The 26,219-nt window shown below is 43.1% G+C and overlaps 3 protein-coding genes across 5 annotated transcripts in view; 2 read left to right on the forward strand and 1 right to left on the reverse strand.

Annotated features, from left to right (window-relative positions):
- The window catches only part of LOC106820690, a 15,656-nt gene extending 13,658 nt beyond the window's left edge, over window positions 1-1,998 (forward strand). For all 3 annotated transcript variants that reach the window (XM_014825193.1, XM_014825192.1, XM_014825195.1), the window contains 4 exons: window positions 344-494; window positions 844-962; window positions 1,070-1,142; window positions 1,489-1,998. In XM_014825193.1, coding sequence (XP_014680679.1) covers window positions 344-494; window positions 844-962; window positions 1,070-1,142; window positions 1,489-1,676 — 531 coding nt within the window. In that variant the 3' untranslated portion in view covers window positions 1,677-1,998. The remainder of the gene's footprint in view (window positions 1-343; window positions 495-843; window positions 963-1,069; window positions 1,143-1,488) is intronic.
- A 2,972-nt stretch (window positions 1,999-4,970) lies between these two features.
- Window positions 4,971-11,544, reverse strand: LOC106820699. The gene is made up of 5 exons (XM_014825205.1): window positions 11,371-11,544; window positions 8,781-8,941; window positions 8,014-8,138; window positions 6,112-6,302; window positions 4,971-5,657 (listed from the first exon to the last, which is right to left on the reverse strand). Exons 1-5 carry the CDS (start codon window positions 11,449-11,451, stop codon window positions 5,430-5,432), a joined length of 786 nt encoding a protein of 261 aa, XP_014680691.1. The 5' UTR covers window positions 11,452-11,544; the 3' UTR covers window positions 4,971-5,429.
- Window positions 11,545-11,733: 189 nt separating this feature from the next.
- Window positions 11,734-24,544, forward strand: LOC106820698 (dymeclin-like). Its single transcript, XM_014825204.1, has 16 exons — window positions 11,734-11,861; window positions 13,556-13,698; window positions 13,946-14,092; window positions 14,476-14,597; window positions 15,124-15,223; window positions 15,590-15,715; window positions 15,980-16,104; window positions 16,588-16,776; window positions 17,404-17,588; window positions 17,890-18,015; window positions 18,212-18,325; window positions 20,035-20,238; window positions 20,835-21,017; window positions 21,409-21,522; window positions 21,912-22,060; window positions 23,139-24,544. Exons 2-15 carry the CDS (start codon window positions 13,559-13,561, stop codon window positions 22,053-22,055), a joined length of 2,019 nt encoding a protein of 672 aa, XP_014680690.1. The 5' UTR covers window positions 11,734-11,861; window positions 13,556-13,558; the 3' UTR covers window positions 22,056-22,060; window positions 23,139-24,544.
- Window positions 24,545-26,219: the final 1,675 nt, after the last annotated feature.

The following is a 26,219-nucleotide window of genomic DNA, read 5'->3' on the forward strand; positions in this document are numbered from 1 at the left end:
CATCGCCCATTTCTCACGTAGTCATTCCACCGAGCCACGGGAGATTGCAAGCAGTCTCCAATGTTGAGAAGCCAGGTTTTAAACCTTGAGAAAGGGTTAGGGTTTCACCCCGGTAGGGGTTTGAACTCACACCTTTAGTGGAGTGTACGAGGCCTAACCACTGGGCCACGGAAGCTCGAGAGAGAGAGAGAGTTAGGGATATCTAGGTTGTTTCTTCGAAAGTAGCCACAAAATTACTCCGACACTCCCTGTAGTAACGACGATATCGAATACGATAGTCCAGATATTTTCGCCGGATTTTGCACCTGCATGCTGAATAACATACAGCTGTAACTATTTTTAGGTGATCAATAACAGGATCCTTGTTGACCTAGCGAGGGTGAACGAGGAGATGTCACAGAAAGACAGGGCGCTGCATCGTGAGAGGATGCTGCTGATGCAGGAGAAGGTGAGGCAGGCTCTCGGAGAAGCGGCCGCACAAGAGATCGACATTGGTACGTTGGAATAAAGCCTTTAGGGGTCACCTTCGTCTACGCCAAAAGCTTAGCTTATGTCTAACATAGATGTCATTAAGTATCGTCATAATGCGTTTTAAAATAAAATCAGCAGATCTGATGTACATGTATGAAGCTGCGAGTTTGATATGATATATAATTTATAATGTAACATGCATTGTGTGTGCGTGCGTGCGTACGTGTGTGTAATTTCATCGAGGCAATCACTGTTTCACAGTTAAATGAATGCCATGCAGCTTGTTTAATTAGCATACGGTTACTGAAATCGACTTGCGCAGATTGAGTAGTGACTGGAGTGCACTTAAGTAGTTGTGTGTAATCACTGCAGAGAGCCTATCCAATCCTAATCAGGAAGTGGAGCTGCGTGAGCCGGAGGTAGAGTATGCAGAAGCTGACCGAGTCTCCATCTGCAGTAACATGGCCGACGGTGAACAGCCAGATCTACAGGTATGCAGATAAGATCGACCAAAACAGATATACAAACAGATTACCCTAATTACAGTCCAATTTCTTTGAATAGCAGGTAAAAAATGTTCCATTTCTGTGCCAAACAGGCTGAAGTTACGGAGGAAACCGATGGAGAGCAACTGCCTACTCCAGCAGTTCCTTCACAAGCAGATTTGTTTGGTATGCGATACGAAATATACTGTTTATGTGTCTATGCATACAGTCAAACCTCAGTTATCCGAACATCAATTGTCAGAATTTCGGATTATCCGAACAAGACCACCGTCGTCTCGTAGCGTAGTGGATGGGGGGGGGATGTGAGTATGAGAGGGGGTCCTTTTAAAAAAAATTTGGCCGTGCAGTTTCAAAACTGACTGACCGTGCAAATCACGGCTCCACGGCTCGCTGGCTAATACGTTGTCTTGGGTTATTTTCCCTCACACTCATATTCGGCACTACTAGAAATCCTTGGGCCGTTGACGTCCTCACTAGATCAGACCAAAAAAATTTCACCTTGGTCAACTAGGTAACATTGAAAACCTGAAGAAGCAGCATGAAGAGGAGCTGGCAGCGTTCCAGCAAGCACAGCAGGAGAACAGGGTGCGCATGCAGGCTGGCCTCCAGGAGAAGCTGAATGCTCGTCGCAGACGCCGCATACAGATGGAGGCACAGGAGGCAGAACAAGTGGCGCTCTCTCGGGAAGGTCAACGCTGAAACGATTCCTACCCAGAACGAAGCCGAATGAAATATTGTTTCCCGTTACAGATGAGGAATTAAATTTGATGTACTTGGTTACAAGATGATCGGTTTTGGACCAAGCAACCTCATTATAGCGAATAGCAGTTTCTTAATCCTTTAACCACTACTATTTTTCATCAAATTTGTGATATCTCGACAATGCGGTTTTTAGAAGTTGATTTACATCATGAAGCCAATGCAATTCGTAACTGGTTATGCAACAGTTCCTTACCTGTATACGTTTCTGATTTGTGTGAATTGCCAGGGTTCTGCCCACGGTGGGCGGCGGTGGGCGGGTGTGCCCGGCACCAATTTTTGATATAAAAAAAAAGTCAGATATATGGGCTTTTTAGCTCATCTGACATAGTCAGATGCAGCTTGTAGAATCGCTTGATCGTCCGTCCGTCCGTCAACAGTTGCGGCACAAATCTTAACGCGCTCGACGTACTGGTCACGATATTCGGCACATTGGGGCTATCCGTACAAAACGAGTTGGGTGTCTGAAGCTGGGCGGCTCAAGAGGTCGAAAGGTCAAAGAGGTGTAAAAGAAAGCGGGGAACATTCACTCCTTAAGCTTAAAAGTAAGGAGGAAGTGCCGCAGAATTGCGCGCACAAATCTAAATGGCTCGACCTAGGGCTGCTGCATAGTTGTGTGTTATAGCATCATGGTAGCGAAAAGCCATCACTGTGCGAATTGGCAGGTCAGCAGGTCAAAAGGTCAATTCGGCACAGGGCAGATTTTAGACATTTTCTCGAGGATCATGGTCTTGACGCGAGCATTGAAAAACTTTTTGTTTCAGCGTTACCATAGCATTTTTATGGGATTATTGAATAGGCCATGAAATCTACTTTTTGCTGCATGCCGAAGAGTAAGTGTCAAGATACACCTTTATGACCGCTCAAGAGAGAGGGCTTAAACTACTGGATTTGTTGACTGCTCTGTTAGAAAGAATTTGACTGCGGGTTTGCCTACGTAGAGAATCTATACATGCTGGCATGTATGAGGCTACAATGTCACAGTGAAATTTCAAAGCTAAATTTGCCTTAAAGAAGGTGTATGCTTCCTTAAAATCGTATCAATTTCTATGGCATTTTGTAGCTGTCAGGTATTGTCTTACATGTAACGTATGCCACTGCAAGTGGCTGCTGGCCAGTGCATGTGTTGTGCAGTTTTCCTGCGCTTAATTGCGTTTACAGTGGCAGCTCTCTGATTGCAATTTCAGCCTGTAGGCTTCCGTAGGTAAATTGGCATGAGTGCTTACCTATTTGCTCTTGGCAAATATTGTTGCCTACTACGTACGATGAAGAGCTCCATCTTTAATCTGAAGACACTTAAACGTATGCGCCATCTCGTGCGCAACTTTCATAACGATCCAACGAACATTCCTTTGAGAAGGTCCTGATACCACCTAGCTGCATTCCACTGTTCGGCGTGTCTGTGAACACATATTGGACTAACTAGGGTTTACCTAGAATCCCACCACTCCACCACAGAGTCACCGCAGTAGACGTTAGATGAGCGCTGTCGCTCCGCGGCACTTGTTATTGCTCAGAATGCAGGAAATTGAGTTTCAGACTATCCAAAATCAAAAGTTTCCCCTAGATTGGCTTCGCGCCTACGGCACTTGCATCTACTGGATGCACCCGGCACAAAAAAATCCTGGGCAGAACCCTGAATTGCAGCACATATATTTAATAACAATGTTACGTTATTTAAACGTAGTTTATGCACGAGTGTTGGTTTCAACACTGATGTGATATTGTACATACGGTTGCCTGCGTTAGTGAGAAATAGATAGATTTTCAAGTTAATTTATGATCATTCTTATTTAATTTAAATCAAATAGATATTCAGAATTGAATAGACAACTGTCATTAATTCATTGCCTATCCTTTTAAGAGCAAACGCGTCAATAATAAAACAGACTAAAGTCAAAGATATGTAATGGCGCTGTCACACCTCTGTATGAAAGCCAGCATATACTGACGTATGAAAAATTTGGTGAATACGCTGGCGTACGTCGAATAAGTTATGGGTAAGCTTTGTATAGGTTAAGAGCACGCTGAAGCACGCTGGTATACGTCGTAGTACGGTGAGGTCGTCAAAAAATTTTGAGCATGCTCAAAATTTCTCGACGTATGCCAGCGTATGCCCATACGTCCCGCATACGCGGGCCATAAGTTGTAGGTAAGTTATGCGATCGTTGGCACACGTTCACACACGTTACTTGTAAGTTACTCATAAGTCGAAATACGTCGAGATAATGTCTAGCGTACCCAAAACTTATTTCTAACCTATGAGTAACGTGCTTTGAACCTATGTGTAACTTATCTCCAACGCATATTGACGTATGTAGACGTATTTGACGTGTTCCGGACGACCACAGCACTTACTGAACGTATTTCTAACTTACAGCTACCGTATAATGGCGTATTGGCAGCGTTTAGGGGAATTGGTATATACAAATGGTATTGGCATGTTGATACTGCGACGGTGATGTTGATACTGCGATGTCTAGTGCGGTTATGATTTGAATCGTTGAGCGGCAGCCTTTTTATAGGCTACGACACATGATCGTCGGCGATACGCTGCCGCGCCTATGCATAAGTTAAACTATCGTTGGGCATAAGTTGTGAACGCCGGCAACACGCTAAGCATTCGTTGGTATAAGTTATCTATAAGTTATTGAAACGTTCTATATACGTTACTAATACGTTAAGTATACGTCCAACTCGTTATGAATACGCTATGTATACGACCAAAATTGAAAAAAAACATCGATAGTTCAGCGTATGCCAGCGTTTTAGCGAAACTTTGATACGTCGGCATACGCTAAATCGTCAAGGTGTGACAGGGACATTAGCGGTCACATTTATAAAACAATAGACACTGCTTTACCTTTGAATGGCAGTTATGCACTGAAACTATCACTATAGAATAGACACTTGTCCGTAAAGGACGCTTGGCATGTTCCTTGAGTGACCCTTTTATTCAGGTTTTGACTGGACACAGACTGAAGAATGGTGATATATAAACCAAGTGGAGTCTGTAAATTGTGTCCTCGTACATATTTGTTGTAGCTATTTATAAAACTTTAGGTAGAATGTACTCCAGTCTACCACTGTGCCATTAGGAATTTAAGAATGAATGTGAAATTTAGATGTGTGTTGGCAATATATTTCTATTCATTGATTGATTGCATAGCAGTGTGGATTAGAAACTGCTAACCTAGATATGCAGTTACATATAATGAATGAGTAGGCAACTCATTTTTTCTTACAGCTCGGCAAGTATAATGAAACGTGATTATGTCAGCTATACTTACATCATCGAATAGTTTCAGTATGTTGATAGGTAGCTATTTTTTCAAAAAATATATACAAATGTCTTTTTAATACATTCGTGTTGTCAGATATAATATACACAATATTGTATTAACACAAGACAGGCCACATATTTGCTACAGATTTTTCACTTGACATTTAAAACAATGACAACACAATAACGCTGTAACCAGTAAACTAAATATATATTAAAAATCTACAGACATATTAAAAAAGTAAAAAGACTAAATTTACAATGCCCATGCTACGCTTGAAATAAAATAATAAAATGTAATATACTAAAAAAATTTATCATTAAACTAACGTTGTCGCAGGGCAATGCCATCGGAATCGCTTGGCATATAATAATAAAACCACATGCATCAGTCGGAAGTATCCTAGCTATCACCTGACCTCGCGCTCAATTTCATCAAACTGCTGCGTGTAAAACTGTGTGACGCAGTCTGTCAGCTGCCAACCATGCGTGTGTAGCTCCAGCATGTGCAGGAGGTGACACCTGGTGGCAGTTGTCGTGTTCTTGGCTAATAGCCGCTCGCGAACTGTCTGCATTAACGCGTCAAGCCGCTTGCCATTGCTCATATACTGTTGCAGTTGCTTTCCCAGTTTCGACAACTAAAAACAACAAAGATATAAACATAATATTATATGTATATATATATATATATATATATATATATATATAGATAGATAGAGAGCGAGAGAGGGCAGTCAGTTAGAAGGACAAAGACGGACAAATGGATCTAGAATATAAGGGTTGAGGTAAATACAAGAATCCAAGATAATCTATTATTCCACAGAACGTGCACATCCACAATGCTATCAATTATAATACTCAAAACTGGCCTAGCCTTCGTACCATCAACTCAACTCAGGTTTTATAGCATTATATTCTTATTCATATTATTATTTATATTATATTCTTGTTCATATTATTATTTATATTATATTCTTATTCATATATTTCTATAGCACTCATCATTATAGCATTGTAAAAAAAAACGTCCCAACACAAAGCAACGATTAAGCCGGACGAAAGCCATTACTACGGTGACCGCTCTTGTTTCACCTGCGCGTCGGCCAGCGCCACCTCGTGGTCGACCGCATCGGCGTCGACCATCAGGTGGAGCCATGTGAGGATGGGCGTGGCGAGAACGGGGGTCGGCGCGCCGGCGACGCGCAGCACAGAGAACACCTCGCAGAGCAACAGGAAGCTGTTCGTGAACAACATGCAGTTCTCCTTGCGCATTGCCTCCTTGCCTGAAAGTACGCGAGAGAGCCCGGTTAGTCAGCTCACCGCTCCGCACCCTCTGGCCTATTCCACGCCTACATCTAACTGTAGTGAAGCAATAATTAAGTGATTAGAATGTGGACGCACGCCGGTCGCAGGGACATAACCTCGGCTGCCAGACTTCACCTTTTCACATGGCCGATCGGCCCAAGCCCCGTCTACGGTGTCCATGGGGCATTTATTCCAGCCCCCGTCAAATTTTGAGATTGCAAAGCTTTTATTACATAATTCATCAGTTTAAAAAAATTAGCCCCGTTGAGTAAATAACGAGGCCTTTTTTTAGGCCCCATGGTTTTCTCAGACAACGAGTCTGGACTGCATTGGGAACATTGACGTAGGTGGAACTGCTTTGGTTTTTCGTGCACCGAATGAAAAAAAAATTGCGAGAGATTACTACACAAAGCACCAACTACCAGTGAAATAGTGAATTATACTGGGAGGTTCCATCTTGTTTTACAGCGATTCTGTTGAAAAATTACAACTTTGAAGTAGTCCCAATTTGGGAAAACTTGTATAGTTATAGTTCCTTATCAGAAATGTAGTGACACAACTAGGCACTAGTGAATAACAAGACGTAAAGAATAGACACGTGTTCACGCACGTGCTACAGTCGATGGAGAGATGAAGAGGAGCGGATTCGTCAGGTTTACCGAAGGCCAGCCGATAGGCATTGCAGTCCATCGATAATACGGCAGGCACTCGAGCGAGTAAAACAATGTTAAATTTCGTCAGCTGTGTTAGGGGACACAAATCCTGACTCCACACATATCAATGTGTCACTGCTCATTTTTATCAAATTGATGAGAATGGTTACAATTCTAGCTGGAAGAAGTAAGTTTTTTAAACAAGTGCCGCAGAGCGACAGCGCTCAACTGACGCGTACTGTATCCGGGTATTCTTCTGATAAACTCACTGGCAACCAAATCAAGTGCGCCCTCCCGCCACCGCGTTCATGCTCAGAGCATATATCTAGCTATTATATCAGCAGATATCATGCTCTAATAGCAAAGGAGCAGTTCAGTCCATTGTTAACAGTCAACAAATTCATGTTTAACCCTCCTCTAGAGAGTCAAAAGGTTATCAGACACTTACTCTTCGCACGTCAGCGGAAAGTACATTTCATGGTCCTTTCAATAAAATGATAAAAATGGTAGGTTAGCACTGAAAAAAAAAGTTTTGCACTCGGTCCGTTAGACCATGTCCTCAGAAAATGTCTGATATCTGACTTTTCCCCCATTGCCCTTTGACCTGTGACCTCCAATTTCACACTGGTGATGGATTTCCTCCCCATCACACTATACATCAAATATTAAGAGCGTAGGTCGAGCGGTTGAGATTTGTGCCGCAATTCCGTATTTCCTCCTATACCTTAAGTTAAGGGGAAAATATTCCCCCTCCATTGACACATCTTGACCTTTGACCCTTGACCCCCAAACTCGACATCCCGAGTCCTTTTCGCTATTCCCGCCCGACGTCCCAAATATCAAGATCGTAAGTCGAGCGGTAAAGATTTGTGCCATAACTGTTGACGGACGGATGCATGGACGCACGGACATTCGCGTGATTCTACAAGCTGCATCTGACTTTGTCAGCTGAGCTAAAAATCATTGAGTACGGGATGAAAATACAGGAGATCTAAAATACTGAAAAATGCCAACAAACATTTAAAGCTATACTAACCTTTAAAATCATGTTGTAATTGTTGTAATAAAATATTCCTAAACTTTACATCGTCAACCTCCAAGCTTCCAAGTGACTGAGACAGAAGAGCAGCTCCTGTGATCATGTCAGCTTCATTAACACAGCTGAAATATCAAGATGTCATTGTCTGTAAGATCCAAGCAGTAGAGAAAAGCCTAAACAGAAAGTGTCGGCAAATGACACGACTTTAGAAATAACACACCAGCACAATACAGCCGAATTTAAAGCGCGGCGTAGATTATTAATGGTGTCACTGAGGTGTAGAGCAATTTTCTCATGATATCATATACCATATATGTTAATTATTTAAACAGCCACGTTTGTAAACAGCGAGCATGCCAATTAGTTGGTTGCTGACCACTGCCTGGGTGACTGACGCACGTAGCGATCAGTGCGTGCATTCGTGCACGTGTCAGCCTAAGTTGTTTGTCGAAGTGCAGTGAAACTAGCCAGACAGTGCACAGCATGTCATTCAATATCTTGCCTTGCAATTTTTATATTACAATCGTATTTGCTAGTCATAAAAGAAATTTTAGAAAACGAAATCATGTTAAAGACACTGCCTAGCATACGTTGACAGGGGCAACACAAATTCTGACAACAGCGACCATCGACAGACGTATTGTGCATTCATAAAAGCACTGATAAAATTGTCTAATTGCCATTTTAGCTAATATACTCTAATATATAATGTGTGTTTGTAGCAAGTATTATCTCTATAGCACCATAACTACCTCCTTACATACCGCTCGTGAAGTGCTGTTGCAAACTCTTTCAGTTTACTGCCTGTGGTAGAATATTTCTTGACAATTTCCACCACTTTGGAAACTTCAGTGTCATCTTTCCTCCCCAAGGCCATGTAGCAAAATTCTGACATAAGTTTTTCTAACGTGTAGCCATCTTCTTTCTGAAAAATCATTTTGTAAAAAAGATCATTTACATATCTAATGTTGACTGACTCCACAACTACGTCACCGTTAGAGTCAAAGACTGATATTACCTTATCCAAAATGCCTGTGGGTAATTTAAATATACAGCTTACCTTTAGAAGGGTCTATGAAAAATTTGCATGCACTTTTTCATCTGTTTTGCAATCAAGTGTGAACTGAAGTCTTAACATTATTATAACTGGTGTAATTCCTACATTTGACAACTACAACGACATGCCATTGCTATTGCCAATACCGTACGTCAATGGGAAAAGTAGAAAATGTCATCTTGATTGGTTTTGTTTTGAGCAGTAAGATAACCTGAACTACATGTCCAACTACACTAATGAGTTACGTGTACATAGCCGGTGTTCATTGAGACAGATATAGCCCGACCACATGTACAGCCTGCAAGCTAACGTAAATGCACAGCCACAGGTCTTAAGCCTAGAGCAGACTTGCGACTTTTGGTTGCTCGTCGCTGCAACCTGCAACCGCATGCAATCGGTCGCACGCTTCACCGTGTGTGCGCATGCAAGCGATTGCTGTTAACAGCAGTCGCTTCTTTCCATTGTCTTTTTGTCTTTCCATGACTTATGTTACCCGCACACATGCGATTTTGAAGCGATTGCGAGCGACGAGTTGCTGAATTTGAACAAGCGATTGCTGTTGCAAGCGATTGCTGAATTTGAACAAGCGACCAGAATCGCTACGACTCGTATGAGTTGCAGTTGCACGTTCCCGCAGACTTGCGACTTTTTCATGCAATGGCTGCGATTCTAGAAATCGGCTGCGATTTCAGCCGAGTTGCATGGAAAAGTCGCAAGTCTGCGCTAGGCTTTAGGAACTGGCTTTCGATGTTGGACTGTAGACTGTAGTGTAGGCCTAGTCTGTAGACTAGTAGGACCGAAAATAAATTAGTACTACTACTACTAGTACTACTACTAGGCCTAGTAGTAGTGCTCATAAGGTCTATGTCCCCCAGGGTACTGCCAGGCTAGGCTTGCTATACCGGTAGTACAGTAATAAAGATACAGCTGTGTAACTTTAATGACTTAGCTATATTAACATGTTATCATGGATATGCGTCGAGCGCGAGCGTAGTGGTGGTGGTAGTGGGGGGAGAGTGGGGGAAGAGGCGGGTGGAGGGGGCTCTAATAGCAAAAGCAGTTGCCGCGAGATGGCGCATGCAAGTGTCATCAATAATCAAAGATGGCATCACCCTTCGTGCGTGATAACCTCACTCCATTGAGTTGCTGAAATCCAAGTATATTCAGGCAGGCGAGAATTTCGCTCAGCTGTGAGTTAACACATCTGCATTGCAGGTTGCCAGGCAATAATTATGATTAGAATAGTGCCAGTTCACCCCCATGCATGCATAATGGGCTGCCCCCATGTTTTTGCCTACCACGCGAGCATTCAGGGTTCATTACAGTGTGCTAATACAGGGTGCTACTCAGGGTGCTAATACAGACTGCTTTAGAAAATAATATGATCTAAGGAGCGTAAACCTTGTTCAACAAACATTTGCCTTTGCAATTGAACTGTGCAACTGTAGTCTCCCATCCACAATAGTAAAAGCAGTTCAGTCCTCTGCTAACAGTCAACAAATCCATGTTTAACCCTCCTCTTAAGGGTCAAAAGGTTATCCGACACTTACTCTTCGCGTGTCAGCAGAAAGTACATTTCATGGTCCTTTCAATAAGACCATAAAAATGCTAGGTCACCACTGAAACAAAAAAGTTGTTCAATCGCTTCGTCAGACCATGTCCTCAGAAAATGTCTAAAATCTGCACTGTGCCCCATTGACCTGTAACCTGTGACCTCCAATTTCGACACAGTGATGGCTTTCCCTACCATGATTCTATACACCGACTATCACGAGCCTAGGTCGAGCCGTTTAGAGTTGTGCCGCAATTCTGCATTTCCTCCCTATACCTTAAGTTAAGGAGGAAACGTTCCCCCTTCTTTTACACCTCTTGACCTTTGACCTTTGACCCCCAGCTTCGACATCCCAACTCGTTTTCGGATTACCCCACCATGTCCCGAATATCGTGCCCGTACGTCAAGCCGTTTAGATTTGTCCCCAACTGTTGACGGACGCACGGACACACAATCATGCGATTCTACAAGCTGCATCGGACTATGTCAGATTAGCTCTAGTACTATACTATAGCCCGCGTACAGTTGCCGCTGGTATAGGTACCAGCGGCAAGTACGCCAGTGGCAACTGCCACAGATACGCCACGTACAGGCCAGTACGCCAGTGGCAACTGTACGCGGGCTAGCCTATAGTACTACTACTGAGTACTAGTACTACTACTAGTACTAGTAGTAGTAGTACTAGAGCTAATGTCAGATGAGCTAAAAATGAATAGTGTAAAACATTATTAAGTAGTAGTAGTGCCTTGATTGTTCCAGGTGCTTTTAATGCTCCTCTCCCTCGGCCTAAGCCTGCTAACCCACGCCCCAGTCCTCTCCCTGCCATATCAACTCAAACCACCGTCAATCAACACAAAAAGTCAAAAACCCATACAAAAGCCACAACAGCCCAACAACAACATGGGTTGCTGAGAAAGTATACGTTAAACTCATGTGGGCGTGTTAAATCGCTGTCAGTCTGGGCGGCATAAAAGAAAATCACTATATACGTTTAACTTAGAAAAGGAATATTACACGAATGTGTATTACCCCCCATACTGTGTTTTTATCTAGTAGGAGAATGTGATAACTGAATGTTCTATACAATTTATAATGGTTTTTATTTAGTTATTGACGACAGACATCGCGCCTCAGTCGCTAGCTCGGGATGACAATTCGTGTAAATGCGCAGCTCTGCGAACCTGAAAAGAAACCCAAGTACTGTAAAGTGATGAGACGTACATAAACGCTGCTATTGTAAGCAATACTATCAAATTTGCTTTATTTCTAATCGGTTCTATTCTTACTTGTTGTCTTACTAAAGTTGCTGTGAATCAACATATGTTACGTCGTATTTTGACTCATGATACTGATAGTTGATACGATGTCGATAACGTAACGTCTGACGGTCTGTATCCACGTACAGGCACTTGTGTTGTGACTTGAAGCGTTTCAATAAAATATAATATTAATAACTAGACAGAGGGCACTGACGGAGAGTGCATACCTCCGCGCGCATGTAACATGTATGTGCTCCCTGGTGGCGGCTGCTGACTGACTCGTCGCTCACTGGTGGCTGCTGCTGACTCGCCACTCGCTGAGTCGACGCGCTATCGATCGCGCGGTGGCTACACACACACACGAGACCGATTACATGACCTCAGTTGATCGGAGGTAATAATGCTAACTAAATACGAAATCTATTTACTACCAAATTCTTAATGTTGCTATACTCTCTTTAACCTATTATTGCCGACAGTTTCCTGTCAAATCGTACGTGCAACAATATACGCTGCCGGCGCCATTGCTCTCGCGGCTCCACTACTACTAATACTAATATATATATGCTAATACTATATATATTAGTGTAAGCGTGCAACAGTGGAGTCGCGAGAGCAATGTCGCCGGCAACGTATATGGTTGCACGTAGGATTTGGACGGAATTGACAGGAAACTGTCGGCAATAATAGGTGAAAGAGAGTATAGAAACATTAAGAATTTGGTAGTTTATAGATTTCGTATTTGGTTAGCATTATATTTTATTGAAACGCTTTAAGTGCCTGTGGTCCGTATCCCCAAAAAACTGACTACAGACTAGGTCTAGACTCTAGTGGGTGTTGCTAGAACACGGGCGTCGAAGGAGGGTGCCGTTACGTGGCAGCACTAGTCACTTTGTACGCTTCAAAGTCCAAATTTTTCACAGAAAGATTCCATAGTCATACTTTCGTGCTAGACATGGCCTTATTTCCCTAACCCTAACCCTAATCCTAACCCTAACCCTAACCCTAATCCTAACCCTAACCCTAACCCTAATCCTAACACAAGTGCAGCCACATCACGTGACCCTCCTTCAACGCCCGTGTTCTAGCAAATCCAGTTTTTTTGTGCTAAAACTGTAAAAAGCGTAACATAGCCCTGTTGCAAAGTGCTGGCTGCGAATCATTCAGATACTTTGCTGTAAAACAATATTAATATATTAAACATCAGCTGGATTGTGGATTTCATAGTTGGGTTACTTATATAATTCACTGTGGCTATATGCCCAGCAGCCGGCACCCTAACCCTAACCCTAACCCTCCTGTTTACTTGAGAAATCACCGAAAATTAAAAACTGCCGGGCATTTAAGAAATCGAAGACCGTGCCCGGCAGCCGTCGGATATTTTTTAAGTGTTGATTGCGAGTTTGTTCGCTCAGTGATCCAAAGCTAGGCGCATTGGTCTAGTTCGAATGTACAGCTCTAACGAAAATCGCTTGACATTTTGAAACAAATGTAGAATACTTTGGATCACGTAGTTCACTGTTTACTTGAGAAATCACTGAAAATTAAAAACTGCCGGGCATTTAGGAAATCGTATATAATTACGTTTTGAGTTTTACCGTTGTATAACTATAAGATCGTGATACTGTCGATTGCTGATACATCAGTACACAACTATATATTATTTTATAGATCATGGGCGCAAACAGCAGCAGTATCAGTGAGTTGAATGGAAATGAGTACTTACGGGGACTGGCCGGACCTGATACGATCAGTGACAATGATCCGTTTTGGAATCAGTTGTTGTCGTTTTCCTTCGTGCCTCCTCAAAGCAGGTATGTAGTACATGGTAAAATACACAGGCTAGACCGCTAGGGGCTTATTTAAAGGGTGATGTCTATACGTTTATGACAACGTGCATGAAAATTCATGGTTCCAGTACATGCAGATCATGAATCTTTTCATGTGTGAATTGCATTAATACTATAATAAATTATATTGATTATTTACATGTATTAAAATGCATTATGGCTACGTGACTATTGCGGCAAGTATACAGTATATGAGTTTCGTGTTCTTCAGTTCTGATTATAGACTACTAGAGGAAGCTACCCATAATATTTGCAAGGCAATGGCACACAACAACATCAACAGTGGTAACTTTGGTGCACTTGTGTCTGTATTCTTGAAAAGAGCAGCAGAGCTGAAAACCTCTACACAGTGTGAAAAGTGAGTGCTGAACACTACAAACTTTTGATCGCCTGCATGATTTGCTGAACTATTCAGAATTGTTTTAAATATGGGTACAAAATGCAGTGCTGTACTAAATATGTACAAATCTATATGACCCCTAGATGACAGTGCTAACATATAATTATTCATTCATATCTCAAGGTGTTCACGTCCTGATAGAAAACCACATTAACATGTTAGTAGAATTTTTTAAATATTTAAGATGTTAATTTTCTAAGAAATAAATAATTAATTTCTTAATTTCACATTAAAAGTTCCAATATATAATATTGTATTACCGCTGAGGGGTTTTATATTTTTATAGCCAATATATGTATTTGCACTGCTGCTTTTAAAAGTCTATGGATGTATGTTTACAGCAACCTGTTCACATGGCAAACCTACAATGCACTGTTCATAGTGCGGTGCCTGTGCAAGTACTTCATAGAAAATATGAGCGAGGAAAGTGTCATGAAGCAGTTTAATGCTTGGGAAAAAACAGGTGAATTGTCACACACTTGTTCTGTTGAAATGGAAGTATGCGTATATGCACTGTTCATGCGCGAGAGCATATATATAATATATATTTTCTTGTAAATCCAAATATTAGTTAATATTAATTATGTGCCTTAAGTGATATAAAATATCTTATATTAATTTATATGTTTTATATAAGTAGATGCTGCCTTACATTTTAAGTTCTGGTCAGGTCTTGTGATTAGGTTTAAATGTGTGTGCAGTTCAATTAGGCCTATTTCTTCTCAAAATCATTTGTTCATCAATAATCAAAAATTAGTGTTCAGAGTAAATATCAATGCATTTGGTGACGTGTCTTTACGTGATATTTAAGTTATACTTCTGTAATTTGCTTGAATAATCTTATATTGTGCAGTTTATATATATAGATATATATATATTATATCTTGTACACTGTGCAGCCTATTCTGGTTAAAAAAATACGATATTAAACTTCTCTTAATGCTCATAATATGCCAGATTTTATTAGATTTCATTTCTTGTCTTCTCAGCTCAACAAGGAACTCTAGAGGAAGAGAAGGACAAGAAGGAATCTCTTGTGGACAAGCTACTGAATGCGCTGGTCGAGATCATCGTTGATGTCCCCGTTGTGTAAGTGTGCAAGAACATTCTGGCAAGTGATATATTCTAGCAAACTGGCAAGGTCAGTCTAAGGTTAGACGTAACTGTTACCTAGCGTGTCCATAGCTTGCCTATACGTCAGCATCATGGTATGCTGCTGTTAACAGTCAGGTGCAGCTGCTGCACATTTTTTCAGGTGTACGTGTTTTTCTGTAACACCTGTTCAAGTGTTCTATGTATGTTCAGTTCTCAAATTTCGGTACAGGTGTTGTTCTGCTGTTGTTACGCTATAGTACTGTAGAATATCAGATGTACCGATCACTCATGTATTGCGTGGATGGATTCTTTAAATCATGCAGGTGTTTGAGTAAGAATTGTGTGCATGCTCTTATGCAGGAATTTCACGTACAACATGACGATGGAAGCAATGAATACGCTCATCATTCTATGCAGTGTGCAGATCTTCAAAGCCCGTCCCACTGCAAAGTCAACCATTTTCAGATATCTCATGCAGGGCAAGTGGTACGTGATTCATATTTTTTATAAACAATATATAAAATTTGATTACACGTGGAAGAATAATCAATATTTATACAAACTGCATGAGGTGAGAGGGTAACAGTAATTGTGTTTTTTAAATATTTTGTGATATCTTATTAAAAAACTATATGCCATTAACATTGAAGAGGTGTAATTACAGAGCTGTATGTCATATGTACATGATAAGCAAAGTAGTGTAGTGTGAGTATAGAAGTCAGTTTGTGATCTGAGTTATGCGCATTCCAGCTCAATACATGCCTGTCTCCTGGTGAAGACCTTGTTACAGCACTATGTGAGGCAGGAGAAGGCTCCAGACGTGTTGCAGACCGGTGGAGGAAGCTATATTATTGGCTTTGGACAGGCTGTCGCTAGTAAGTGCATGCATGCGTGCATTATCATTATGTTATGATGATCAGGCAAGCCAATTATAGTAAATTACTCGAAAATTGTTAGTAACTGTTTTTTCTAACTATGTTTCACAGTTTAAAGAAACTTCAGGACTGAGAAAGAATCTGTAATGACCTTGTAATGTTTATCTAGGATCATCCAAGCATTGTAGACTGAGTAGATTGTAATGCATGGTTATATCTATACGAACACATGTACATACGAACACACGCCACATGCGCACAATGTTAAAATACCATTTAGATCTGTAGTATTCGTGAATCAGAATATAAATAGAATATTCTTGTAAATAGTATCATGAATATTTATAATACATATTATATACTCTATAGTATACATGTGTTCGTGATGTAATGGACAGCTATATAAATATTGAATTAAGAAGAACCAAAGTTATCGTGTGGTCACTGTGGTGCAGTGTTGTACGTCTGTGATCCTTCTTGCAGGTGGCTTGTGGTCCATGCTCACCCTTGGCTATGGGAAGGCATCACCGCAGCAAGAGGAAAGCTTGCGTCTTCCACCACTGTCTAATCATAGCCTTCTTCTGTTACTCATTCTAACCAACCACTGCACGAGTGACAAGAGCCTTCCAAACCCCTACAGACAAGCACTGTTCTCCTTCACTGATTCTCACGGTAGGTGAACTCTTACTCGTCTGCGATGTCATAGGTCCCCATTGCTGTCGCAAACTGGTGGGAAATGATCAAAACGGGAAACATTCCTGAATGTAGACGGATTGCGATCTTTGTCCCGCCATTGTATTGTTAGAGCCACGTGTGGGTTGGTGCCGGAAACGTGGATGGAGACGTTATAGAGGTGCTGATCGAATGATAGTAGTGGACGTAACTGTCAGAATGTTGGTACCCTTTTGCGATTTACACGTTGGTAGAGGATTCTAAGGCGGAAGAGCTTTTCCAGAGTGTTCACTACGGTCCATTCTAGGTCTGTCATTCTACCGGCTATTCCACTCGATGGCTGGGAGAGGTGGCACAATTGAGTTTAGCACTATTCTGTTATCAGCATAGAATTGTAGATGCAAACCAAACCGGCTGTGCAGTGTTACAAATAGCGGCCCATCCATCCCCCACTAGTGCTGCCACATGACAACTTTTTCGCAAAACTCGCTCACTTTTTTTACGGGTTAGATAGTAGAAATCGAAATTCCTTTATTATCAGTACTGGCCAGGGTTCTACAACTCTTTCAACTCTTTCGACTCTTCTGAGACTGCGCTTAACGTGCGCTGTGCGCGTGCGTGTTTCAGAGCAAGGCGAAGCGTCCGCTCCGCTTCAGGCCGTCGCCACGTTCAAGACGGAGTACGCTCAGCTGTTCGACGGTCTCGCGGCGACGCTGGTCGACGACCAGACGACGCTGCTGCTCTACCTGCTCATGCACAAGAACCCGCAGTTCAAGAGCTTCGTGCTGTCACGCACGAGTCTCGACGCCATCGTGAGTGCCTCCTGGTGGCGTGGCGCTTTAGTAGGGCGAGCGTGATTTTTTGACGGGCGTTTTTCCCCGTTTTTTTTCGGATGCGTACCTGTCGAGTCTTGAAAGTCTCTACGCGGCGTACTACGTGGGGAGCGATCTTGTCTTGCGTTGCAGTATGCAGATTAGTGTTCATTTGTCCCGTAGGTGGCGTGAGATGCAAAGCATGGTTTTGCCGAATCATCAAAGATGAAATGATTGTTTGTTTTGCAAAATAGGGTGAAAAGAAACCTGTAATATAATTTGATGTTTGCGTGTATGATAGGTGATGCCTATATTGAAGATTCTGTATGGCAGTCAGGAGAGGAACTCCCATCATATCTACATGGCTCTCATCGTCATCCTCATTCTGAGCGAAGACGACTTCTTCAATAAGGCCATCCACGAAATTGTAAGTCCGCATGGCGCGTGGTGTCACGCGTTCATACCTCGTGGTCTCCCGAAAGCAAAAAAAAGAGGATTTTCCTCTTTCCTCTATTAAATCTATGTATGCAAAGTGACTCTCGGAGTAATCTGTAACATAAAAGTCCTCGAGCGTTGGCACGGGAACCGGATGTGACGATCGAACGTTCGCGTTTTTCTCGCAGAATATAAAGAGCGTGACGTGGTACACCGAGCGTCACATATCGGACGTCACCCTCGGCGGGCTCCTAGTGCTGGTGCTCATCAGAACGATACAGTTCAACATGACGCGCATGCGGGTGAGTCTCTGCTCACGTCCTAGCCAGACGCCGGCTTTGGTTAGCGCCGCTCTGACGTATTACGCATGTCTGCGCGCGTGTGTACATTTACTTGGGGGAGGTGGGGTTAAATTGCGTGTGTGTGCCTCATGTGCGCACGCACGTGCCTGGCGACGGCATGCTTAGTGCTCTGACGTGTTATGCACGTTTGCACGCGTCTACGTGTAATCGGGTTAGATTGCATACGTGTGTCTCACGTGCGCGTGCAAATCTTGGACGATGCGTGCATGCCTATTCGAGTATGTTAAGGTGGCAGCAGCTTCGTAATGATAAGATATAGGACAACGTATCCAACATTATATTATTGTAACGTGGCACGTTTATCTCATTGTACTGTTTACCAAGGTAGTACATTGCGTGTATGAGTGAAGTGGAGGCATGTACCATCTCTAAGGGACACAGCTCCATTGTACTACCTGATACACGATCTGATGCATTACATATTATATTATATACTAGCGGGATACCCGGCGTTGCCCGGGGAAATCAGTGGTGTTACTCAGCTGGTGACCGCTTGGTTGAAAGGAAAATACCCCAAAAAATCTAACTATCTATCTATCCATGCATCCATTCATGCATCCATCAATCCATCCCATCCCATCGCACTGCATCCCATATCCCATCCCAGGGTTCTCCAAGGGGGGCCCCCCCCAGGGTTCCCATCCCATCCCATCCCATCCCATCGCATCCCATCCCATCCCATCCCATCCCATCCCAAACAGTAAAAAATAATAAGAAATCAAAAGATAAAAGACATTAAAAATAAAAATAATAAATAAAAAAAAATACATACTAAAGAGGTAAAGGGAAAAAAAGGAAAAAAAGGGGAAAATAAGTTCCCCAGCTGGGACTCGAACCCGGAATCCAAGTGTAGCGATGAGCCCACTGCGCCATTACATTTATACACCATGGATTCAGACGTGATGTTGTGTGTACGTACGTGACCGCCATCTATTGATCAATAGAATTTTTTATGAAACAGAATGTTTAACTTTTTAACTTTTTTAAATTTTTGTTTTAGCCGGAACCACCTCCCAGACGTGCTGATTCTGAAAATATCTTTAGTTTTCCTCTAGGCTGCGGAGTTCTCTAGTTATGCGTGAACACACTAATTCGGCTGAACAACTTTATATATATAGATTATATATTTACATTACGATGATGGTGGTGATTTCCTACCATAGAGCTGAAAAGTTTACGATATACTCTATACTAATCTAATACCAATCTATACGATCTACTCTGTACTAATAGTTACAAACTACTCGTTTTGACTTGCAGTAGTCTTCGTCGGGTGTAAAATATTCCAACTCCAAAATTCTAACTCCGAGAATAGAGAGTTTTCTTTTGAGAATATTTTACTCGACGAAGACTGCTGCAAGTGAAAAATATTCCAACTTTAATAATTTGTTTAATATAAAACTCTAAAAAATAACTCTAAAATTCCAACTCCAAAAATTCGAGAGAAAATAAAACTCGTAGTCGATCATGCGCCGCAGTGTCCGTGTCGCCCCGCGCGAGTTTTTCCTTCGGATTTATGTAGTTTGAATTTTGAGTTGAGTATTTTAGAGAGAGACTTTTAGAGTAGAGTAGAGTTGAGAAAACATCGTCTCGCCCTCTCAGCCCCACGCGTCTCCGCTCACCCCGAGCGCGTCTTCTTCACCTCTCAGGACAAGTACCTTCACACGAACTGCCTGGCGGCACTCGCCAACATGTCGTCGCAGTTCCAGCGGCTGCACCCGTACGTGAGTCAGCGCATCGTAGGCGTCTTCGAGACGCTCGCGCGGCGCCACGCCAAGGTGCTGGAGCGCGTGCGAGACTGCGTGCAGCGAGCCGACGGCGAGGACGAGGGCGAGGACGAGGCAGGCGAGCAGGTATCCAGGGGTCGCGGGGTCACGAGGTAGCGCCGGAGTGTATGATGTCTGTAGTGGCGCGCGAGCGGTTTGTGGGTAGATGTGCGGGCGGTCAGTACGGATCTGACGATTTTATTGCGGGTTTTTTGATTAATTGAGTGGTTGATTGGTTGATTGTGTGATTTATTGATTGATTTGTTTATTGACTGATTGTGTGATTGATTGATTGATTGATTGATTGATTGATCGATTAGATAGCTAGATCGACTAACAACCATATTAATATAACTTCGGAAATGTTTAAAGTTAATCGCAATGTGAAGGAAACCAGGAAGGTAAAATAGAGGTGTTTCGGTTTCCCTCGGCTACATTCATGGCATGCATAGTTGCACTACCCTCTTCAGTTACGGCACATTTTTCATCAGTGTAATTTAATATAATTGCAATGATGGAATCTATGACTGCGCTTACACTTTATCGTTTATTGATCAATTACCACAAAGTCAATTGATTGTGAAACGATTTTCCAACCATACATTTCTACGGCGAAAATCATCGAACGAAACATCGGCACCGGACGTTGATCGATCCCCCCCCCCCGGTGCGCTTGTTCATAGATGCAGGACCTGGCCATCCTGGAGGAGGTGTTGAGGATGGTGCTGGAGATCATCAACTCTTGTCTCATGCACAGTCTGCAGCACAACCCGAACCTCGTCTACACGCTTCTCTACAACAAGCAGCTGTTCGCACAGTTCCGAACTCACCCAACGTTCCAGGACATCCTTCAAAACATCGACACAGTGAGCACTCGTCTCGTGGTCATTTTTCGTTGTTTTTTTAATCAGATATTATTTATATGTGATTAACCATCGTAATATAAATAAATCGCTGTGATGTACTTTAAATGTGTGTGAATTTGAGTTTTGAGATCGATTCTCATCTAATCAGCAGCCTTGCGACAGCAAATGATCAAGTTCCTGTTATCGTAGGGTTTCTCGTAGCTGCGATGCGTTTCTGTCGACACCGACGCCGTCTGTCGATGGTGAATTTGTAAGGGTTCCGCGCGTATTAACAACCAGGAGTGCATAACTCTTCGTCATATCATCTATTATGAGGAGCTGCTGACGTGATGGTAGTCGCGGTAGGTGGTAGTGAATATTTTGAAAATTATAACAAAACTTACCATTTCAGGTATTGAACTACTTCTCCACTAAATTAGAGGAAGGGGATAAGAACCTCTCCCCAGAACAAGTGTTAGAAATCATACACCAGGGTGCGCTGAAATGGCCTAGGGACAGGTTAAAGGTGAGAAATGATATATCCACATACTAAATACGATATATAAAGTAATATCATATGACTACAATTCATAATTCCATAGTTATAACACATGCCAACTTGGTTTCTAGTCTATGAATTTATTTATTAGCAAGCAAATGTATTATATTTGTGGCAGTAATAAAAAATGCAGGTGGACTGTTTTGGCTGGTTTGGTAAAAAAATTACTTTACATCACACGTAGTTTACAGTAAATCGCTATGCATTCAAATTTTTGTGTTATTTTTTATTAGTTTTTTTTAATAATATTTATTCATACTTTTTTATTATTTTGTAAATTTATTTATTTTGTGAATATGGTTGCCGCCACGATTACGCGAGGCCCTCAACAGTTGCGTCAACATGTCCTTTTGCAGAAGTTTCCGGAGCTGAAGTTCAAGTACGTCGAGGAGGACCAGCCGGAGGAGTTCTTCATCCCGTACGTCTGGTCGCTTGTCTACCAGTCCTCGGACCTCTACTGGAACCCGACCCTCGTGCAGCTCTTCACGTTACAGACGTAACGAAGGTGACCTTCCTCGTCTGTATCTACTGCCGTCGGAACAGATGTAGACTAACAACAACTGAAGCTGTAGCTCTCACCGTCTGATTAAGATAGGCAAATTGTTTTACTTTACGAATAGGTGAGGGAATAATATGAAAAGGATAAGAAGGTAAGCATAAAGTAGTAAGAAGGTAATAGTAATGGTAATAAGAAGGTAACCTACCTCATCGGTATACTGCTATTGGAACGGATGTAGCCCCTGCTGCTGCAACTGAGCTGCAGCGCTCATCGTCTGACTGCGTTGAGCAATTTATTTGCCTTTCAAGTTCGTTCCTCGCTCGGTTGAGGTCTAGTAGTTGGGTGTGATGAGAGATAGTGAAGTAGTGCCGTGTGGTGTCGTTGTGTCTGTGTGGCTGCTAGCTTTCACAGTATGTGATGGTGAATGAGTGCAGTGTGCCACTGACTTGTGGATTAGCTTGCAATGGGGCCACCTCACTCAAATTGCATTACCGTATTTATCAATTAAACTTCCTAATGACGTTTGGTACAGGATTGTAGTCATTTATTACTTTTGAGGAATTTTTATGCAATAAAAATGCCATTGATACTCTCTGTACGTGTGTGAAAGATGTTATCATGAATTGATTGGGATAAATCAAGATGATGAAACTACTCCAAGCAGCAGCAGTGTTTTAATAGTTTTGAAGATGTGTTTGTAGCTTGCCAATTTACGTGCGCGAAATATTTTCGACGTTTCACGTAGGATACTGACGCTCTCTAATGAAGCCTAATGCCTTTGTTGTCATACAGCTATAGCAATCAGCCCTCTGCCTGCTGTAGCCAGGCTATACTATCTGGGCGGGCGTGTCGTTAACAGCTTAAGGCTGAAGGCTCTCGCGTTTGGTCTCTCCCCCATCGAGACAAATTAATCCTTCTTGCTTGATTCGTATGAGTCATGTGTTGGACGAGAGACAGGCATGCATCTCCATGGCTAACCCTCTCTGCTAGGTTTTTTCCCTGCATGACTTAGCAACTTATGGAGTGGATATCCGAGTCGCGTATATTTACATAAATGTGTACGTATTTTTGGTATTTCTTGCAGGCGTGTTATGCCCTGAAACCGGGCCTCTGCTGGGTAGTGCTGCCATCTGGTGTTCACGTTGTGGAACTAAGAGGTGCCATTGGCAAGTCGGATGGTTATCGAACCATGTGGCGAATTTGAAAATGTACGAGACAGAGAGAGGCAGCAGATATCCTTAGACTATTCAGCTTACACATGCGAAAAAAGTCTGTGATGACATGACTATTGTGCGCTGAGGATGTACGTCAAGTATTATCTATATATCTTACAGCACAGATCGTGCTGGTATAGGGCGTACGCAGTGCACGTGTGCCGCCCGGTGGGTCAATATATGCATGTAAGGCACAGACCGTTATCTACTTGTAAATATACGCGCTGCAAGTTCGCAGTTGTAATCTTTAAGGGTGAGGGCCAGGTTGTTTACGGAGGAGCGAGTGAGCCGGCAGCGTGGCGTGGGAGAGCTGCTATGATAAAATGGCGTCTTAACCGCAAGGCCGGATGGAATGCGTGCCCGGCGCGGCGGCGATAGCAGCACCGCACGCACACACACGCCTGTGTGCACACCCTATCAAATAGCCATCTCGGCTGATCGCATAATCGAAGCAATCTTGAGCGTATATGCATTGCATAGCGCCGCGTGTAAATAATGTCTTTAGGGATGATTTAGTAGCATGACGAGTGCTTCCTCTGTCGGTTTCCGGTTGCCCCGGCGACGCGAGATGCTTGATGTTGCGGCAGCGATCGTCGGCGGGAGGGACTAGCGCTTCCCTGCGACACAATTATTTCAATCCGCTGTCGGCGTTTCACGCCTTAAGCTGGGTTTACACTGCCAACTTTGAGTTGCCGAATTGCCGAATTGCCGAATTAGAACATTTTCTAATCTCCTAACTAGCTGCTATCGATCGGTTGGACGTGCAACTTTTGCGTTTACACTGCTGATTGTCGGTTGCGAAATTGCGAAGTTGGTACAATTCGGTAATTTACCAACACAAAGGTGGCAGTTGTAAACCTAGCTTTGGACATGTTTTCAGGAGTAGCGTGATGAACGGATTATGTTGGTGTGCTAGGATTTTTACTCGTGGTTACTATAGTGATTGTTTTTTTCGCTCACGCGGCATCGTCCTGGTTGCATGTGTGGCACGAGTATTGAAATAATTGTTCGCTGTAATAGACCGTAAATCGAGGTAGAAATGTAATCGGAAGTTTTTATGTAATCGATTTCGTTGGAATTTTTGTTTTAATTCTCATCGTTTTTTGTTAATTGCAATATTTAATGCTTAATATTAATTGCCGGGTGACTATTTTTTGGCCACTGGATTTTGCGTGAAGAAACGGAGCTGGTCTTTGGATTATGATAACGGTTGTTACTTGCATAATATAATGTAACACTATAATATATGTAAAGAATAAATTTTCATTCAGATTTATTCCCTTGTTCGTGGTGGTTTCGTTCGAGTGAGCCCGATGTCACTGAGACTGATTGAATGCATTCAACGTATTCGTGTTCATAAAATAGTGCGCCCGCATTTACTCTCGTGTTTGCGTGACCTCCCCCCGGCTGGAATCGTGTGCAATAAGGCTGCCGGATTTCATTAGCATTCGCGGGGAAAACCTGCCCGACTACTTAATTGGTTTATATTGCACTTGAAGGGGTATGTGCATGCTCGTAGAAGCATAAATAGCGAGCCGGCAGCTCGGGTTTTGTCAACGTGCGGTTATGATCCAACACACTGTAAACAATTTCGCTCACCTTTCTCTCCCCGTATGCTCTCGGTTTCCCGCGCCAAGCACCATCACACAGTATGCACTGGTTCTCGCAACTTTGCCACTCGACTTTAATTTTAAAAATAAATTACCCAAACTCATTAATCACGAGTGCATTAGATGACGACTCGCACATGTTTTGTGTGAGTTATTCAAAGTGTATTGGTTACGTGACTCATAGATTTATATGTCTACAGTACGTTGTAGTGTCATATATCCATGGTTTAGCGTCAGTCCACTCGCTTTCGGAATAACCGCACTGGACATAATCAATGTACTGAATCCAATCTATGGTTCAGTGTTGCACAACGCTGAACTCTTCCGTACCTTACTATCACCATAAAACTACGCGCGAAGAGTCTTTTAAATCTTTCAGCGACTCCCCATTTAGATTTTTTGATGATCGTGAGAAAAGAGCCATCTTCTACGGCTTTCCATAGGGCTCTTACCGGCTCACCTTTGCGTGCGCGGCTAGTTTTATTTATAGGTGGCTTTGGCAGTATCGTGCGTGTGTGGTTTGTTTATGCTCGGTTATCAGCCGTGACATGAAAGGCACCAGACGGCACCATCGATGATATCACGTCATCTGGGACTTCACTCACACACCATCACTCTCCTCCTCATCTCTACCCCCAGCCACCGGTTATACACCATCACTCTCCTCCTCATCTCTACCCCTAGCCACCGGTTATACACCATCACTTTCCTCCTCATCTCTCCCCCAGCCACCGGTTATACACCATCACTCTCTTCATCTCGCTCTCATCCACCGGTTACACACACGCTCTCTCTCATCCACCGGTTACACACACGCTCTCTCCCATCCACCGGTTACACACACACGCTCTGCTCCCATGCCACACGGTTACACACTGCTGCTCTCCTCTCATCCACCGGTACACCACACGCTCTCATCACCATCCACCGTTACACACACGCTCTCGTCTCTCATTCACCGGTTACCCACATACGCTGCTCTCTCATCCACTCGGTTTACACCAGCAAGTCAGGACCCTGGGGTACCGGCTCCCTCCTCATCTCTCTCCCATCATCTGGCTCACGCGCGCACGCACATACACCGCTCTCTCCCCACGTACACCCACACGCGCACACACATACACAGCTCGCCCCTCACGCACACCAGCACGCGCGAGCGCACACGCACGGAAAGGGGCCACACGCGCACGCACGTACACCGCTCTCCCCTCACGCCCATCACAGGCCAACAGCGGCACGCACGCACGCAACGTACACCGCTCTCCCTCACCGGCCACAACCAACATGCCACGCACGATATCAGCCGCTCACATAGAAACCTTCACGCACACCTCACATGCG

The sequence above is a fragment of the Priapulus caudatus genome, unplaced genomic scaffold, assembly GCF_000485595.1.
Source record: "Priapulus caudatus unplaced genomic scaffold, Priapulus_caudatus-5.0.1 Scaffold43, whole genome shotgun sequence".
NCBI classification, from domain to species: domain Eukaryota; kingdom Metazoa; phylum Priapulida; class Priapulimorpha; order Priapulimorphida; family Priapulidae; genus Priapulus; species Priapulus caudatus.

What these genes read in the sequence shown, in the direction of transcription:
- LOC106820699 (XM_014825205.1), bottom strand. Translation starts at nt 11,451, where the DNA reads ATGGCAGGGAGAGGACTGGGGCGTGGGTTAGCAGGCTTAGGCCGAGGG. An exon ending in AAGCACCTGGAACAATCAAG is followed by an intron (nt 8,942 to 11,370) that starts GCACTACTACTA and finishes ATGATTTTTCAG; the next exon opens with AAAGAAGATGGCTACACGTT. An exon ending in GCAACAGCACTTCACGAGCG is followed by an intron (nt 8,139 to 8,780) that starts GTATGTAAGGAG and finishes TTGATATTTCAG; the next exon opens with CTGTGTTAATGAAGCTGACA.
- LOC106820698 (XM_014825204.1), top strand. Translation starts at nt 13,559, where the DNA reads ATGGGCGCAAACAGCAGCAGTATCAGTGAGTTGAATGGAAATGAGTAC. An exon ending in ACCTCTACACAGTGTGAAAA is followed by an intron (nt 14,093 to 14,475) that starts GTGAGTGCTGAA and finishes GTATGTTTACAG; the next exon opens with CAACCTGTTCACATGGCAAA. An exon ending in TCAACATGACGCGCATGCGG is followed by an intron (nt 18,326 to 20,034) that starts GTGAGTCTCTGC and finishes TTCACCTCTCAG; the next exon opens with GACAAGTACCTTCACACGAA.